The 20,143-nt window shown below is 37.8% G+C and overlaps 1 protein-coding gene across 5 annotated transcripts in view; it reads right to left on the reverse strand.

Annotated features, from left to right (window-relative positions):
* Positions 1–20,143, reverse strand: part of SLC30A9 (solute carrier family 30 member 9) — an 86,457-nt gene that overhangs the window by 59,551 nt on the left and 6,763 nt on the right. For 3 of the 5 annotated variants that reach the window (XM_086407732.1, XM_086407731.1, XM_086407736.1), the window contains exons 2-3: positions 14,242–14,394; positions 677–739 (exon numbers count right to left, since the gene is read on the reverse strand). In XM_086407732.1, the coding sequence (XP_086263858.1) occupies positions 677–739; positions 14,242–14,394 (216 nt within the window). Of the gene's footprint in view, positions 1–676; positions 740–6,950; positions 7,431–7,927; positions 8,054–14,241; positions 14,395–20,143 lie in introns of those variants that run through there. The other 2 variants (XM_086407734.1, XM_086407735.1) reach the window with 2 other exon arrangements.

Here is a 20,143-nt window from a genome sequence, read left to right on the forward strand (position 1 = left end):
GTAACACAACATTAAGTATTCTTAATTGTGACCATACAGTATATATCATCTCCAAAGTTATCCTATAAAAAAGAAGTCCCATTCTCAGCACCACCATAGAGGAGAAAACTATGACTCAGAAAAATCAAGTGAACTGCTCAAAGCCATAAAGCTGGTACATGCTAAAGCTACAAACTGAATTTACTTTTGTCTGACGCCAAAGCCATGGTGATCCTACTCACAGAATTAGTACCTCCATGAAATATGCTACTTTGGACATGGGAGCCATAGCCCAATTATAAAGAAGAGAACTGCAAACAAGAATTCCTTCATTACTTAATCACTCCTAGAAATGGAAATCAAGAATGTCCAAACTATCTCGATTTCAACATGCCACAGGTATTGGCCTCTAGTTCCTTATTAATCACATTACTTTTCTAAAAATGATAAAACCTTTTTTATTTGCCTTTACTTTCTTTGGGCTTTTGAAAATAACAATTACCATAAAATTTATGACCAGAATGCAAATTTCAGTAGAAAATTAGTTTATAAATAGAACAAATCCTTATGGTCAATATATTTTTTTAAAAGTAAAAATGAATACACCTTTATAACCATAAAGATATCTATATAAACTAATTTTATATATTTAATTCAAAACACCTTTATAATAAAAAACAGAATAAAATATATTTACCTCTTACTTGGAGAGGTTCTTGCTTAATAATTGGAGCTTTCAGTTCTGCACCCATATTTTCTGCTGTAAAGATTAAAAGTTATTTTAAGTAGCTGTTTTCATATAAACCCTATAAACTTAATTAACATTTGCTAAAACAATCTGCTGCTGCTGCTGCTAAGTCGCTTCAGTCGTGTCCGACTCTGTGCGACCCCATAGACGGCAGCCCACCAGGCTCCACGTCCCTGGGATTCTCCAGCCAAGAACACTGAAGTGGGTTGCCATTTCCTTCTCCAATGCATGAAAGTGGAAAGTGAAAGTGAAGTCACTCAGTCATATCAGACTCTTAGCAACCCCATGGACTGCAGCCTACCAGGCTCCTCTGTCCATGGGATTTTCCAATCTGGCAATGTATAAAAAAGATAATATATCACAGACCAAGATAAATCCGAGGATTTATTTTAGGAATGAAAGAGTAGTTAAACATTGTTGTTTAGTTGCTGAGTCACGTCTGACTCTTCTGCAACTCCATGGACTATAGCCCGCCAGGCTCCTCCGTCCAGGGGATCTCCCAGGCAAGAATTCTGGAGCAGATTGCCATTTCCTTCGCCTGAGGGTCTTTCTGACCCAGGGATTGAACCTGCATCTCCTGCACTGGCAGGGAGGGTTCTTTACTACTGAGCTCCCAGGGAAGCCCAGTTAAACATTAGAAAATCTATTAATTCCTCTCATTAACAGATCGAAGGAAAAAAACTGTAGAAGCATTTCAGGAGCTAACCAAAAAGCACTTAAAATACAGCACCCATGCAAGTTTCAAACCTTTTTAAGAAAAATTAGCACAAAAGGAATTTCCTTGGAGGGTAAAGCAAACCTGTAACAAACACTGTATTCAATGGTAAAAATTTAGACGCAACCCTTTAAAACAAGGAACAAAACAAGGGCACATGCTGTTGATTTTTCCACCCCCAAACTGTTCTAGAGATGCTCTTCAATGAAGAAAGGATGACTATTAAATGGTTATTGGAACAACGGTACAACCCTCCCCCACTTCAAAAAACATTTAATAAAATGAAACTGTAATCTACCTCATACCATAACCAATTCCAGGAAAATTAATGATTAAAGACTAAGGTATTTATATGATTAGGTGGCACTAGTGGTAAAAAATCCACCTGCCAGTGCTGGAGACGCAAGGGGTGAAGGTTCAATTTCTAGGTTGGGAAGATCCCCTGGAGGAGGAAATGGCAACCCACTCCAGTATTCTTGCCTGGGAAGTCCCATGGACAGAAGAGCCTGGCCGGCTACAGTCCATCGGGTCGCAAAGAATAGGACATGACTGAGGCAACTTAGCATGCATGCATGATTAACAGACAATATATAGAGAAAAGCAAGCTGCAAACCCGGCGACTGTATTTCCAACAAATACAATCAACAAAGGATAAGTATGAAGAATACTTAAGAATTCCTCCAAATGTGTTAAGAGAAAGACAGAAAGGGGCAGAATACAAGAACAAACTTGCACAGGAAATGCAAATAACTAATAAACATGTGAAGAGATGATAGCCTCGTTATTAACAGAATCCAAATGAAATCACAAGATGCCATTTAACAACCACTGGATTATGAAATATGAGAAATATGATAACCCTAACGTTGGCAAGGGTATGGAGCAATGGCAAGTCATACACTACTGGCTGAAAGACAAACAGGGATAACCAAACTGGCATTATCTAAAGTGGCTCAGATGGTAAAGCGTCTGCTACAATGCGGGAGACCTGGGTTCGATCCCTGGGTCAGGAAGTTCCCTGGAGAAGGAAATGGCAACCCACTCCAGTACTCTTGCCTAGAAAATCCCATGGATGGAGGAGCCTGGTGTCCATGGGGTCGCAAAGAGTCGGACACAACTGAGTGACTTCACTTTCACTTTCAATGTAGCTGAACACAAGCATAACCTACAATTTAGCAATTCTATTTCTAGGTCAACATACTCGGCACACAGAAACTTGTACAAGGGCATAAAAAGATGAGCATTCAAAGCAGTGCTGTGTTCTGCTGTTTCAAACTGGAAACAACCCAAACGTCCACAGGCATGAGAACAAATAAAGAAACCATGTTATATTCATTCAGCAGCATTTTGTACATCAATAAAGAAGAAAAAACATAATAATGGCTATCTTTCTTTGCACCTTTACTATTAAGGTAACTGCAAGCATTATTTAAGCACTTAATGTGCATCAACTCATTTAATTCACACAAGAGCCCCCAAAAGTATATGCTGTAATTATCTCAATGAAAATTAATGAACCAGACACATATACAATTAAGATAAATCATGGCAAAAAATTTTAATGAAAAAATAAATCACAGAAGCATACAATAAACTATCACAATAAACTAAGCTAAACAATTAAGGACATATACAATTGTCTAAATCTATTTCTTTTTTCTTACTCAAGAGACGGAAACACAAAATTCAGGACAGTCACATGGATACAAAGGGTGAAAGGAACTATGAAAAGAAGTATTAAGAATAACAAGAATGTGATCAAAAATGCAAAGTCAGGTTAGGTGGTAAATTACAAGGTTAGGTGGTAAATTATAGGTGTTGATTACATATATTCTTATACATGTATCAAGTAGTTTGTAATAAAAACCTCATCCTTAAAATATCTTCCCTTATTATATTTATACCCTCATTCAATAATAAAATAACATTTTTGAGCCTATTAAGAGCTTACATTTACTAACTACTTACCATGTGCCATACACAGTACTATGTCCTTGACATGCATTATTTCGCTTAATCCTCACAAAGCTGCTCTGAGGTAAGTACTATTATTATCTTCATCTTATTCATCTTATTTGGAACTTGCCTCAAAGTCACATAGCTAGTATTTTAAATATGGAAGCACAGTCAGGATTAAAACCCAAGTCATTTTATTAGTCTATTCTTTTAACCACTTTCCTACACTGCCTCTATATTTAAAATAATATTTGGTTTATAAGTTGATATTTGTATGTTTTCAGGAAAAGAGGACAGAAGTGAAAACTGGATCAGCAATGTGGAGATCACTGGTAACCTTTTGACAACAGCAGTTTCAGCAGAAAGAGTAGTGATGGAAGCAACAGGTAGAGGTGAGAAAGGGAGATGAGACAGTGAAAGCAGTATCTGGACTTTCAGTAAGAGCTGGAAAAGAGAACGGAATCAAGGAATCATTATTTATCAAAAATAAAATAATGATTTTATTTTTATAGAGGTAGAAGTAATGAAATAGGGAAAATAATCGTTTCTACATATTTAGAATATGCATCTATATAAATGATAGGCATCACCAGACTTCTGCCACCTTACTGTCCGTCTTTGGTTTACCATCCTTTTTTTTTTCTTGCCTTTATTTTTGCCTTTCTGGCCATCTGTTAGATTGATAAAATTGATAAAATTTTCTATATTCTCCTCTCACCCCACCTGCTGGTTTTTGAATTTACAAGATTAAAGTTCTACTGTTTTCATGATTCCATTTAGAAATTTAACATACATGCTTTCCTGTCAATCTCTCTAATCATCTGTAAGGTTATTCACCATCTCTACCTTCCTCTAAACAAGAAAAATATCTGAACCACTGAAATTTCTTTTATCTTACTACTCTAAAATTTCAGCATTTAATATAAAGTTTACTTTTACTATCAATAACTTTACTAACACATTTAAACTATTTCTTGCTCTTCATTGTCCCAACCCTTCTTTGCCTGAGTTTACTCTGCAATCTGTAAGAAACACGTATTTGAATAGTTGTGTTTTTTTTAATATGGGTGGTTTAGTAGTAAATGATAAGTCATCTTTACATGTGAAATGTTATTTTGCCTTTCCCCTGGAATGATTATTTGCGCGCTCAGTTGCGTCCAACTCTTCGCGACCGCATGAACTGTAGTCTGCCAGGATTCTCTGTCTGTGGAATTCTCCAGGCAAGAATACTGAAGTGGGTAGCCATTTCCTTCCCCAGGGGATCTTCCCAACCCAGGGACTGAACCTTCATCTCCTGCATTGGCAGGTGGATTCTTTACTATTAGTGCTACCTGGGAAGCCCAAGAGCCCATAAGATTGAACTTATTAGATGATATAATCCTTCTAAAGCCCCAGTGATTATTTAGACCATGTAAAATTCTAGGGAACACTTATTTTTCCTCTGACCATTTCATGGACAGTACTTCAAATCATTCCTCCTTTATTTTCTGTATATTGTTGCAGATAAAAAGTCTACTTCAAAAGAGTAATAACAATTGTACTAACAACAGCCTGACTTTTTGGAAGCTAAGTTAGGTTGTTTCTTTTTCCGTTTTGAAATCTATGGATTTCTTTTCATTTATCCTGTTTAGTACTAAAAGTGTACTTTTGATCTGAAGATTCATTTTCTCAAATTCTGAAAAATTCTCATCCATTATCTCTTTATATATAATTTCTCCATCCTCTCTCTGAAATGCCTGTTGAATATAGGCTAAAGCTTCATGCCTTTCAAAAGCTTTTTCATTTTTTTGGAAAATCTTTTTACTTTCTTATGCACGTTCAGAATGAATTTCAATTTACTAATTCTCTACTTGACTATAGCCATTCAATATACTATATTCTTATTTTAATGACCACACTTTCATTTCTAGGCATTCTCATTGGCTCGTCCAGATCTACTTCTTATGCTTTTATTTCTGTCAGTTTGTATTTCAAAATATGAGTACTTCATTTATTCTTTTGAGGATATTAAACTTATTTGAAGCAATTTGTGCTCTTATTTTAAAATTATCTGGAGTTAATTCATATTTGATTGTTGATTTTGTTGGCTTTCTTGTGTTAGAATTCTTTGTGCATTTTTTACTGAGATATATTGACACAAAGTTAAGGTGTATATAATACATTGATTTCATTAACTTATATATTACAATATGACCCTTCCTGTACTTCTAAATTTTGGAATTTGCAGTCTTATTCTGAATAGGATATATCGTTTCACTCTCCTCTTCATGATCTATTGTCCAAAACTCAATCCGACCCTTCTGTCCTGAACCAGATCTCACACTGCCACTGTGAAATAACTATGCTCCAGTTTAGTATGCCAGCCAGCAAAAAGGTTTAAGTTCCTGTTCTTTCTGCTGCCTCCACCTACCCTACAGCCTCCTATAACACAGAGCCCCAGATGACAAATAGAAGAGGCTAGCTTCAGCCTCCTATAGGAGGATGGATGGGTAAATTCACAGTCTGAGTCTGGCTATGCATGTAGCACTTACAGATCCATTATCACAAATGAGCCAAACTTCTGGCTGCCAGTGCCTGCTTACAAACCCAGAGGCCAGTATCTTCTGTTTCAATTCTTGGACATATCTTTTTTTGAGTCCACTTACTTCTTCAGTTTTCTCTTTGTATATTCAGTCTATCACACCAGTAAGTGAGAAGTTGAATGGTTACCTCAGAGTATTCTTTCAACAATGCTATTGCTATCTGATCCAAATTTCTGCCAATCCATTGATTTACCTTCTTTTAACGCTCTTATGTATAAATTAAATATCAACAGAATAGGCACTTATTCTATTGTGCCTATTTATTCATTTATCAAAAACAAAACTCTCTTCTAAATATAAGCAAAAAAATCTTACCTGTAATATTTAGTATATTTCTCAATTATTTTTCAGGGAAAGCCACTGGGAAAATGACTTACATGGTATATTATGTTTTCATAACTAAAACATATACAGAAAATCCAAAAAGGCTTTATTTTTACTGTTCATCAGATTCTAAGTAAGTTATAATGACACACTGGTTAAAAACAAACAAAAAAGAGGCCTAAAAACACTTCTATTTAATTAGTAACTATGGCTTCCAATATTTGACACTGATCAGTTAAATGACTGATATTTTATTTCTGTCTGGCTATACAGCAAACAAATTCTAAAGCATCTTTATCTACAGAATCTATGTTTATCAATTACTTAAAATTTTGTTTTGGGGAATAGAGCCCTGGGCAGATAAAAGTGAAGGGATGGGGTAGTGGAATATTAAGCTTTCAACACTCATCTAGTGTATGAACAACTGAAATCTACTATTTAAAATTTCACAGACAGCCGTTCTTTCTACAATGATGAAAGTCATTCAAACAAATCACATAAAATGAGGTGCTCTAATACTGATATTTTTGGATCTTCTTCTTAGCACAAACTGTCTAGATATTACTAAATATATAGTGTTAAGACTCACAAACAAGAAATGCTAGTAAAAAGCTCAAACACATATAGGAATACTTTTTTTACATACCACATCTTAATAAATTTACACTGGATCCCTGGAGTAGAATCTTGATGATTTCAATAAGCAACGAGACATGCTATCCATGAATATCTCCAGACATTTTGTTTTAAGCTCAAGCCCTGGCTGTTTGCCACACATCTGCTGTCATTAGCAAAATTAAAACTGATTTTACTAAAATTTAAAACATCTGAATGCTCCTTAAAAACTTAACGATTCCTTAGCAAGTCTCTGCCTCTTAATAAGCTGTTTCTGACTTTATCATGTGATTTGAATTATTCAAAAGTCAATCTCAAACTCTTAAATATACAAATTATCTTTCAATCAAGCAATTACTTGCTGTCTATCTGATGGCTGGTAGTTTAGTCGCAAAGCTGTGTCCAACTCTTGCAACCCCATGGACTGCAGCCTGCCAGGCTTCTCTGTCCATGGGATTCTCCAGATAAGAATACTGGACTGGGTTGCCATTTCCTTCTCCAATCTGATGCCTAACAAGGTCTAATCTCGCCTAAGAAGATTCTGAAAAATTAAGCCCAAAATAAAACCATCAGTAAACAATGTAGTCCTAATATAATACAATAAACTAATATTTAAATTTCACAAGTCAGCAGAGAAAAAATAAACTGAGTCACAGATTTCAATTTCAAGCATTCTGTAAAGTAGAACCAACATTAAATATCTTTGCCTGAGTCAATGTTCACCTCACAATAGCATTATAACATGTTTTACCTTTAATTACATTATTCCACGACCCGTTTCTTCTCAATGTTCTAAATAAATATGCTTATTTCTGGAACTTAGGGACTCATGATCCTCTCCATTCCTTCATCCTCTAATACCAGACTCTCAATATTTACCCCAGCAGTTCTTCATCACAAGGAAAAGAGAAGAAACTCACTAAAACTGGATAATAAGCCCAAAAAGAGGATGCGGCTTGGGGAAAAGGATGAAAAACAGGCATGATAAACTGTCCTGCAGTATCTCACCGTGCACACTGTTCACTGAACCCAGGGTAGGTAAGGTGCGAGCTAAGAGGCTGGAAGAAAACTAGAAGAGCCGTAGAAACTGCAGACGTGTTTATTCTCTCCGGGCTGGCACAGCAGCCGTAGCAGCAGCAGACACGCTGTGTTCTCTCGTGATTGACCCAGCGTACACAGCTGTGGGTCTGTGAGGGTCCTCACAGCCTCACCACCATAATGCAACCATAACGTAGCCCCAAGGGCTTTTTCAGCTGGAGATTATATATACATGCATACAAAACAAAAGCATGGTAGCCTGTGGCCAAGTGGTTACCTTGTCACGTGCATGCACAGTGCTATAAGTGATCTCAGCTGTTACATAATCATTATTTACAAAACGTGGGGCAAGAGTGAGAGGGTGTGGGGGCGAGAGAGCCTGACCACCGCCCTCTTGGCTAATTTGCTCTTTCCCTGCTGCTGCTAAGTCGCTTCCGGCATGTCAGACTCTGTGCGACCCCACTGACGGCAGCCCACCAGGCTCCCCCATCCCTGGGATTCTCCAGGCAAGAACACTGGAGTGGGTTGCCATTTCCTTATCCAATGCATGAAAGTGAAAAGTGAAAGTGAAGTCGCTCAGTCGTGTCCAACTCTTCGAGACCCCATGGACTGTAGCCTCCCAGGCTCCTCCGTACATGGGATTCTCCAGACAAGAGTACTGGAGTGGGGTGCCACTGCCTTCTCTGGCTCTTTCCCTAGATAAACATAAACACAGATTTCTCAAGGAATCTGTAAAATCTTTCCTGTGAAAGACATCCAACTAAAGGAAAGATGGTCTTGAAATGTTTATTATTCTTCAAACACTCTTCTCCTAACACCATCCTCTCCTTGGCTTTTCTCCTCCTTCTCCAGGCTGTTCCTCCTCAACTATTCTTTGCAAGCTTCTCCTCTTCCACCTGTCCCTTACTCACTGGGGATTTCAGACTAGCTCTTACCTCCCCAATCTAAACTATCCCCCTGTACTGTCTCAAACACACTTATGACTTCAGTTACCACCTGGATATAGCTAAAAACTCCTAAATCTTTATCCCCAGGTTAGAACTCTATGCATTTACTCATTTACAAAATTTATTAAACCCCTACTAAAAGCAGACATTACTTTGCCAACAAAGGTCCATCTAGTCAAGGCTATGGTTTTTCCAGTGGTCATGTATGGATGTGAGAGTTGGGACTATAAAGAAAGCTGAGCACAGAAGAATTGATGCTTTTGAACTGTGGTGTTGGAGAAGACTCTTGAGAGTTCCTTGGACTGCAAGAAGATCCAACCAGTCCTTTCTGAAAGAGATCAGTCCTGGGTGTTAATTGGAAGGACTGATGTTGAAGCTGAAACTCCAATACTTTGGCCACCTCATGTGGAGAGCTGACTCATTGGAAAAGACCCTGTTGCTGGGAAAGATTGAGGGCAGGAGGAGAAGGGGACGAGAGAGGATGAGATGGTTGGATGGCATCACCAACTCAATGGACATGGGTTTGGGTGGACTCCGGGAGTTGGTGATGGACAGGGAGGCCTGGCGTGCCTGCGGTTCATGGGGTCGCAAAGAGTCAGACATGACTGAGCAACTGCAATGAACTGAACTATAAGCAAACTACTCTAAGCACTGACAGAGAAGGCAACCGCACCCCACTCCAGTACTCTTGCCTGGAAAATCCCAAGGATGGAGGAGCCTGGTGGGCTGCAGTCAATGGGGTCGCTAAAAGTCGGGCACAACTGACAGACTTCCCTTTCACTTTTCACTTTCATGCACTGGAGAAGGAAATGGCAACCCATTCCAGTGTTCTTGCCTGGAGAATCCCAGGGATGGGGGAGCCTGGTGGGCTGCCGTCTATGGGGTCGCACAGAGTCGGACACAACTGAAGCAACTTAGCAGCAGCTAAGCACTGAAGTTCCTGCTATGATGAGGTTTGGAAACAAGGGGAAAAAATAAATAATACAGATACTGAAAATATCAGTTAGTAATAAGTGATGTCCACACAGAGAATTAAAATTACTGTAATATCAAGGACTGACTGGGTGTGCAGAGTTGACATGTCATGTAAGATATAAATTACCAAAAAGGGTCAGCCAGATGAAGAAGGGCATCATGGAAAGTTAAAGCAACTAGAACAAACACCCTGTAACAAGAACAAGCTTGGTATTTTCTTATTTTCTAAGAACTAAAAGAAAAATGGTTTGACTAAAATATAGTGATAAAGTGAGAGTGGAACCAAGGAGCCCAGAGAGGCTACTGCAGCAATCCAGCCAAAGAGATGATGTCTCACAGTAGAAAAGTAGTACAACAACTGCCTACTAGTCATCATCTGTTAGAATGCCCCAGAGGCACCTAGAGTTCAGACATCCAAGACTGAGCCCTCAACTTCTCATTAATACACATTCCAGCCTTGGTATTTCTACTTTTAGAAGTCAATGAAATCACCAATACAAAAGCCCAGTCAAATCCAATAACCATGCACTGTCCTTTACTGACTCTCTCTTTTAGTCCACCAAATTCAGTCAAGTCGATTATTCAGCTCCTAAATTTCTTGCACTCGCCTACCCCCTTAAGAAACTCATTGCCATTAGCCTAGTCTAGAGCCTGATTCACATCCGTTTTCAGTTCCTTCCTCTGCAATCTGTTTTCCAGTCTGCATCTAGTTATCTTTCTAAAATCTTAAATATGATTAAGTGCTTCCTCTTCTCAAAATATTCCAACAGATTCCCACTGCCTCTGAAACAGTCCACACTCCTGAACAAAACCCTGATCTGATTACTGTTTACCTCTTGAGTTTCACCCCTTTCAAAACTACCAACCCCACCATGAGGTGCTCTACTCACTAGTCTGATCACAATGAACTACTTGCAGTGTTATCTTTTCTTCCCACCATTCATCACACCAATACCTACTCTCAGGTCACTAATCAGATAGCACTTCCCTATGGAAACCGTCCCCAGCCACTCAAGACCCAGGTGTCCCTCCAGCACACAGCACTTCTTCCACCACAGTACTTACTGTACTTTTTTTGCTTAATTTTCTGTTTCAGTAATAAAAAATATAAACTCATTCTCATGTGCTGCTATATAAAAAGTGCTCAATAAATACTTCTTCAATAAAGTAATGAATAAATACAGACTTCTTTTTAATGCCGCAAAGTGGACTAGATATCCTGAAAAAGTATCTTTTCAAATGCATTCCTAAGCTAGCAAAATGATCTGAAGGGGGCAAAAATGAAGGGAAAGCAGGATCTCTATAGAATAAGAGAGCACACCAAAGTTTCTTCCCTGATGATTTCTGTTGACCCTTACACTCTTTGAGGTTCTATTTCTACAGTTACGCCAAGTGTCTAGCTTTGTTTCTGGGTATCTCCTCTTAGAGTCTCCATCTCTAGCAGAATTCTCTAGAATTCTGGTAACAGGAGATATCCAGAAACAAAGGTAGACAAGGCATAACTGTGACCTATAAAACACATATGGGGCTTCCCTGATGGCTCAGTGGTAAAGAATCTGCCTGCGAATGTAGGAGATGCCTAGGGTTTGATACCTGGGTTGGGAAGATCCCCTGAAGAAGAAAATGGCAACCCGCTCCAGTATTCTTGCCTGGAGAATCCCATGAACAGAGGAGGCTGGCAGGCTACATTCCATGGGGTTGCAAAGAGTCGGACACAACTGAGAGATTACACAACAACAAGAAAAAACACAGAAAAGGAGTCAGCAAGGAAGTAAGCCTGCCCTGACTTGCGTGTTAAGTAGTGGAGAAGAAAAAACTCCACTGGAAATCTTAGGGATAAGGCAGCTCACACAAATTTACAGTCTGAATTCATACTGCTAACATGGTCCAAAAATCTTAAGCTGACGATTTAATTTAATGTGGTCCCAAGTTGTATCCCCAGCAGCTAAGAGAGGCAAATGCAAACTCTCTATGCAGGAACACATTCTCAATCAGAGACATCAAATAGTTCAAAGATATTAAACTACATGGAAAATGAACAATTCTCAGTTTAAAAACAGATCATCATGAATGAAAGCTGGAAATGAAGGAAAAAGGTAATACAATAAAACCAAAATATTTCAGATAGCAGAATTTTCATAGAATATAAAAATAGCTATGTTTAATGTCTAATAAAAGACAAGTTTGAAAACACACAAGAGACCAACCAAGCAAGCTGAAAAATAAAAATACACTATTTCTAGAAATGAAAAATACAATCATTAGAAATAAAAAGCCCAACATGGTACCAGCCAGCAGATTAGAGGCAACTACTCAGAGAAAATTAGTATACTACGTAGACTTAAGAAAATAATCCAGGTGTCAGGCCAGAAAGATAAAGAAATACAAAGTATGTCAGAGAGGTTTAGAGACATGAAAAATTATGCAGTAAACATTTCAGATTTCTTAATAGAGTTCCAAAGGCCAAGAGAGAGTTGAGAAGCGGTAATAATACACACCTCAAGGGACGCATGCTAAGTCAGTTCATCTGTGTCAGACTGCTTGCAACCCTATGGACCGAGGCCCACCAGGCTCCTCTGTCCATAGTGTTCTCCAGGCAAGAATACTGGAGTGGGCTGCCATGCCCTCCTCCAGGGGATCTTCCTGACATAGGAATGGAACCCAGATCTCCTATGGCTCTTGCACTGTAGGCAGATTCTTTACCGCTGAGCCACTGGGGAAGCCCAGCAATAGTGACAGAGAACTGCAGAATTCCAGAATTGTAGAAAAACAATTCTCAGATCCAGGAAGCCCAACAAATCTCAGGCAAGGTAATACCTCACTCATTTATAGTAAAACTAAACTTTACACCAAAGAAAAAGACTTTCAAAATAAAGTTAAATTTTAAAAGCAAACAGAAAAGACATGAAAACAAAGGTATGATATCTGACTTCTCAGCACTAACAGTGTCAGCCAAAAGACAATGGAATAAGCTATGTATTAAATGTGCCTTTACCATGAAAGAGTCTCACCTAAAGAAATTTCTATAGGATGTATCGACACATCAGATAGAAAAGCAGAGACATAAGAAAAGATGGTTAACAAAGATATTAGATTAAAAATTTTAACAAATAATGGTATAAATTTTAGAGAAGGAAAAGAGAGGAGAACAGATACAAGCTACCAGCCAGCAAATAACATGTAAGTTGAGAATGGGCGACCACAGTGAACATTCCAAACCCTTTGTATGTTTCAGAAGGAAAGTAAACTTTTCAATTACCCTTAGACTTAACACATACATAAAGCATATACCTCCCAAGCAAGCGTGTGTACGTTGTGTATATGAGGGTAAGAGGATAATGGAATAAGAAAACTAAGATTTTATTAGGAGGCAAAAAAAATTAAACACACACACACACACAGGGAAGCACATGATATAATGGCAGAAATATGTCCAAATATATCAACGACTGTAGTAAATGTAATCAGACTAAACCTTCCATTAAAAGACAAAGATTATCAAACTAGGACAAAAAAGCTTGAAGTCAAAGGACAGGAAAACTGGGAGACTGGAATTGACATATATATATTACTATATAGTATTACATATAATACTATATTAGATAACTAATGAGGATCTAAAACAATTTAAAAATTAAAGATTAATGAGCAAAACAGCTAACTGGTCATTAAAAATGATTAACAGGGGACTTCCCTGGTGGTCAGTGGCTAAGACTCCAAGCTCCAGTGCAGGGGCCCAGGTCTGATCCCAGGTCAAAAAACTAGATCACATGCTACAACTAAGAGTCTGCATGCAACACCTAAAAGACACATGCTGCAACCAGCAATCTCGCATGCCACAACTAAGACCCAGCCCAGCCAAATAAATACTTTTTCTTAAAAATGAATAACAGAATAAATACAAAGGAAGCAGAAAGGAGAATATAATTAAGTAAGAGTAGAAATTAATGAAATAGGAAACAAAAATACAATATAAAGATTGAAAGTAAAAAAATTATCACTTAGTAAAAATAATAAAATTGACAAAGCTCAGGCAAAATTAATCAAGTAAACAACCACCACCAGGAATGAAATTAAAAAGAATACATATGCTATTTTAAAATGTATATAGAAAATATAATGAACTTTATATCAATAAATTAAAATTTTAGTTGAAGTGGATAAATCACTGGAAAAAAAATGGAACTTACCGAGTCAAAAAGAAATAGAAAAATTAAAAGAAATTAAGTTAGCTCCTCATGAAAAACACACTAGTTCAGATGGTTTTACTTATAAGTTCTATCAAACATTCAAGGAACAATCTCATGCAAACTATTCCCATATACAGGGGGAAAAAAACTTTTTTAAAAGATTTATACATACCTGCTTCATCAAATGAAGGTACTTTTTCCATTTTCTGAGATTGTGATCCCTGTCCTTCTTTCTGAACATTTGTGGAATACAACTTTACTTGATTCAGTGTACAGCATGGAACACTGTTTGAAAAGCTTCCAAATGTCACTAAACTCTGCCATTCTAAAAGAAAAAAATTTAAATTTCAAACAAACTAGTAATAAGGATTTTTATACCCAATAAAGCCTACCTATGATTAGAAAGAGAACAAAATAACAGTAAAATCTGTACTCTGTTAAATACCCAAATGCACAACGTTAAGCCACCCTTTCCGTACAGGTGTTTCACCGGCCCTTAGGTATACAGCGTCCATATTCTGTAAAGGAAACATAAAGATAACATTGCTTCTTTTCTCACTTGCAAATTTATATAGAAATTTTTTAATTACATAAAGTCAAATAAACATTTATATTATTCAGCTATTCTGAAAGGTCTTTGGCATATAAAAGGTACTCTTTATTTTGTATGTTGGTTGCATGCTAAAAGAAAATGGCATAATATACCTTTCAAAATAAGAACTCTGAAAGGAGAAAGGTCATGAGGGCTTTCTACTCAAAATTACATTGCGTCTTCCCTCTGCTAGCTGAAACTAGGTCCTCTTCCATTTCACATTCACTATGTGAATTATATGAATCAGTCAGTCATACTGTCACTGATTTTTTAAAATCAGATAAATAAATCAACATTTGGAGAGATTCCTCAGTATATGAGGAATAATAATGATGAGTATATATTGAGGGAAGAATAGAAGTCTAATTACAAAGCACGTTAGCTGCTACATCTGGGTTGATTGTGGGCTTTGGAGGGCTGAAATAGAAAAATGTAGTCCACATTTGCATCAAAGTGGTAGAAAAGTAAATCTGTCTCTACTCTTGGGTGACCCTGTCTCCCTGTTACTTTTTATGCTGAGGACTGAAACTTGAAAACCTTGTTTAGGTGCAATTTATACATTTTCTAAAATTTAGGTAAAATAGTGAAATTATATCATTAGAAACAGTCAAGTTAAACATTTAAGAGTTCAAACTTTTCTAACTGCTTAATAATGATCTTCCCAAAACGTTAATTCATGTACTTGCATGTGCAGATTGCCTTCTGAAATCAAAGAAAATAAATATTTTTTTAATGGCTCAGAGAATTCATCAGGAACATCAATTACTGTGAATATCAAAGGTAATCTGAAAAGCATGAGGGACATAAGGCAGCCTTAAGTATTCACTCAAATTTCAGGCTTAGAACTTGTTTTCTTGAAAAACTTCCTGATGCCAACTTAAATCTTTCATTTGGCAAATATTTGTTGAAGGCCCAGTATGGTTTTTGTTTTTTTTTTTGTCATTTGATGCTACTTATTAAAGGCTGAGTAAAGCAAATATAACAATGTATCTTCTTTCATATTAAAATAAATATGTCACTAAAGGCTAAAGCAAACTCTCCCTGGAAAACCACCCTCCAGGAAAGCATCTTCACCACCACCACCACTGGTGTTCTGACTTGTCAGCCCTATTCAAAGTATCTTTTGTGATTATTACCAAACAAAAACAATATACCACTAACATTTTTTTAATCCACTGATGAAATACTTCTATAGACATTGTGCTAAGGTGTTTAAAGAGGGATTACTAATCTAAAAGTCTTGCCTCAGAAGATGACAATATATTCGTAACTTGATCCTCGATCTTGTTCAAAGTTCTCCCGAATTTTAAAAATATTTTATTATAAAAAATTTTAAATATATACAAAGGTAGAAAAAAACAGTACAATAAACATACATGTACTTCTTACCTAGCTTCAACAATTATCAATTCATGGACAACTTCATTGTATCTCTACCTCACCAATATCTCATCTACATATTAATTTGATGCAAATCTCAGACATAAAATAATTTCACTCATAAAACTTTCAGTATGAATTCTAAAAGATAAAACATAGCTATACCACCATTGCAAGTTAAAAAAAAAAAAATCTTAATATCATGAAAATAGCCTCAACTTCCAATAATCTCAATTTTCTCAATTTCCAGTGTTGTAATTTTTATATATCTGTGAACAGATCTTAATTCAGTCCACATACCATAAACAGAGTGCAACTGTGCGGTAGTTTGAGCATTCTTTGGCATTGCCTTTCTTTGGGATTAGAATGAAAACTGACCTTTTCCAGTCCTGTGGCCACTGCTGAGTTTTCCAAATTTGCTGGCATATTGAGTGCAGCACTTTCACAGCATCATCTTTCAGGATTTGAAATAGCTCAACTGGAACTCCATCACCTCCACTAGCTTTGTTCATAGTGATGCTTTCTAAGGCCCACTTGACTTCACATTCCAGGATGTCTGGCTCTAGTCAGTGATCACACCATTGTGATTATCTGGGTCGTGAAGATCTTTTTTGTACAATTCCTCTATGTATTCTTGCCACCTCTTCTTAATATCTTCTGCTTCTCTTAGGTCCATACCATTTCTGTCCTTTATTGAGCCCATCTTTCCATGAAATGTTCCCTTGGTATCTCTAATTTTCTTGAGATCTCTAATCTTTCCCATTCTCTTGTTTTCCTCTATTTCTCTGCATTGATCACTGAGGAAGGCTTTCTCATCTCTCCTTGCTATTCTTTGGAACTCTGCATTCAAATGGGTGTATCTTTCCTTTTCTCCTTCACTTTTTTGCTTCTCTTCTTTTCACAGCAGTTTGTAAGACCTCCTCAGACAACCATTTTGCCTTTTTGCATTTCTTTTTTTGGGGATGGTCTTGATCCCTGTCTCCTGTACAATGTCACGAACCTCCGTCCATAGTTCATGAGGCACTCTGTTTATCAGATCTAGTCCCTTAAGTCTATTTCTCACTTCCACTGTTTAATCGTAAGAGATTTTATTTAGGTCATACCTGAATGATCTAGTGATTTTCCCTACTTTCTTCAATTTAAGTCTGAATTTGGCAATAAGAATGCTCAAACTACCGCACAATTGCACTCATCTCACACACTAGTAAAGGAATGCTCAAAATTCTCCAAGCCAGGCTTCAGCAATACATGAACCATGAACTTCCAGATGTTCAAGCTGGTTTTAGAAAAGGCAAAGGAACCAGAGATCAAATTGCCAACATCTGCTGGATCATCGAAAAAGCAAAAGAGTTTCAGAAAAACATCTATTTCTGCTTTATTGACTATACCAAAGCCTTTGACTAAGTGGATCACAATAAACTGTGGAAAATTCTGAAAGAGATGGGAATACCAGACCACTTGACCTCCCTCTTGAAAAATTTGTATGCAGGTCAAGAAGCAACAGTTAGAACAGGACATGGAACAGACTAGTTCCAAATAGGAAAAGGAGTACGTCAAAGCTGTATATTGTCACCCTGCTTATTTAACTTATATGCAGAGAACATTATGAGACACGCTGGGCTGGATGAAGCACAAGCTAGAATCAAGACTGTGGGGAGAAATATCAATAACCTCAGATATGCAGATGACATCACCCTTATGGCAGAAAATGAAGAAGAACTAAAGAGCCTTTTGATGAAAGTGAAAGAAGAGAGTGAAAAAGTTGGTTTAATGCTCAATATTCAGAAAACTTAAGATCATGGTATCTGGTCCCATCACTTACAGATGGGAAACAGTGGAAACAGTGTCAGACTTTATTTTTTGGGGCTCCAAAATCACTGCAGATGGTGACTGCAGCCATGAAATTAAAAGACAGACACTTCTTGGAAAGAAAGTTATGACCAACCTAGACAGCATATTAAAAAGCAGAGACACTACTTTGCCATCAAAGGTCCGTCTAGTCAAGGCTATGGTTTTTCCAGTAGTCATGTATGGGTGTGAGAGTTGGACTATAAAGAAAGCTGAGTGCCAAAGAACTGATATTTTTGAACTGTGGTGTTGGAGAAGACTCGAGAGTCCCTTAGACTGCAAGGAGATCCAACCAGTCCATCCTAAAGGAGATCAGTCCTGAATATTCATTGGAAGGACTGATGCTAAAGCTGAAACTACAATACTTTGGCCACCTGATGTGAAGAACTAACTCATATGCAAAGACCCTGATGCTGGGAAGATTGAAGGCAGGAGAAGGGGATGACAGAGGATGAGATGGTTGGATGGCATCACCGACTAAATGGACATGAGTTTGGGTAAACTCTGGGAGCTGGTGATGGACAGGGAGGCCTGTCATTGTGCGATCCATGGGGTCACAGAGTCGGACATGACTGAGCGACTGAACTGAACCATAACTGAGGGGTTTTTTAATATTTATTTATTTGGCTGTGTCGGGCTTTAGTTGCATCACACAGGATCTTTCACTGCCACATAGGCTCTCTAGTTGGGCACACGGCTCCAGAGCTCACCAGCGTACTTGCTCCAAGGCATGGGGATCTTAGTTTCATCAGGGATCAGACCCTCACTCTCGATAGTGAAAGTGAATAATCCTAGCCTCTGGACCACCACGGAATTCCCAACTCCTGTGTCCTTGTGATACTACCCTAGTAATCTTGTTAGCTTCCTTGTTCACTGTTTCAAAAAATTATTAAATTTTAACTTTAGAAGAATTTCAGATATCAGCAACTTTCAACGTACATATTTGGCATAATACAAGACAAACTGCAAGGAAACTGCAGAATATATAGGACAACATTTGACTCAATAAAATACACAGAATACCTAAAATTCAGCAGTAGAAACTCAACTGTTGAATAAATTACTGAATTTGTTAATTAATTCTGGGAGGCAAAAAGATAGTAAAAAAAATATTACCCATCATTTATACCCTCTCTTCAAGATGACTTCTAAAATAAGCTATGTTAAGCTACAGATTAGTCTTTAGTTCAGTGCTCACTACTCTATGGGCGTGGAAAAGGAACTTCTCATTGCTGTATATACAAGGGTTGTTTTTTCATCAAGACTGCAGAGCTAGGTATCTTATCTGTCTAACCGCAACAATCACTTTTCTCTGCTTTTATTTTACTGTTACTGTCTCTGCAGCTGCTAATGACATTGGTACTGATCACCCCTTGTCCTCTCCAATCTGCTTTGTCACCTACCACTTACTCTGGCTTTTGGAGGAAATTTGGCCTTCTTTTTCAGACTACAATACAAAAAGCTCTCTTTCTGCCAGGCAAACCGACAATTCTATCTACCATGTGTGTTGCTTCTGCAATAACAATAACTAAAAAACAAAAAGATTTCTTAATGGTTTGAAGTATTTTACTTTAGGCTAGTTTCAGGACAAGAGATAAACATGTACCTAAGTCTTTCAGAGATCAGTCTCTATACTTGAGACCACTGCAGATGGATGGACCTGGACATTATCATACTGCGTGAAGTAAGTCAAAGAGAGAAAGACAAATATCATATTGCTTACGTGTGGAATCTAAAAAGATGACGAAAATAAACTTATTTACAAAGCAGAAACAGACTAACAGATATAGAAAACAAACCTGTAGTTACCAAAGTGAAAGTGAAAGTCACTCAGTCGTGTCCAACTCTTTGTGACCCCATGGACTATACAGTGGATGGGATTCTCCAGGCCAGAATACTGGAGTGGGTAGCCTTTCCCTTCTCCAGGGTATCTTCCCAACCCAGGGGTCGAACCCAGGTCTCCTGCACTGCAGGTGGATTCTTTACCAGCTGAGCCACAAGGGAAGCTCTAGTTACCAAAGGAGGTAAATTAGGACCTTGGGATTAACATACACACCTGGTGTGTCAGACAGTAAAGAATCTGCCTGCAAAGCAGGAAATCCACCCAGGTTCGATCCCTAGGTCAGGAAGATCCCCTGGAAATGACAACCCACTCCAGTATTCCTGCATGGAGATTCCCACGACAGAGGAGCCTGGTGGGCTACAGTCCATGGGGTCATAAACAGTCAGACCTGGGCGACTAACTTTTTATACA

This window comes from Bos grunniens, chromosome 6, assembly GCF_055505025.1.
Source record: "Bos grunniens cultivar Pamir isolate PY7600 chromosome 6, Bosgru_T2T1.0, whole genome shotgun sequence".
In the NCBI taxonomy this organism is placed as follows: domain Eukaryota; kingdom Metazoa; phylum Chordata; class Mammalia; order Artiodactyla; family Bovidae; genus Bos; species Bos grunniens.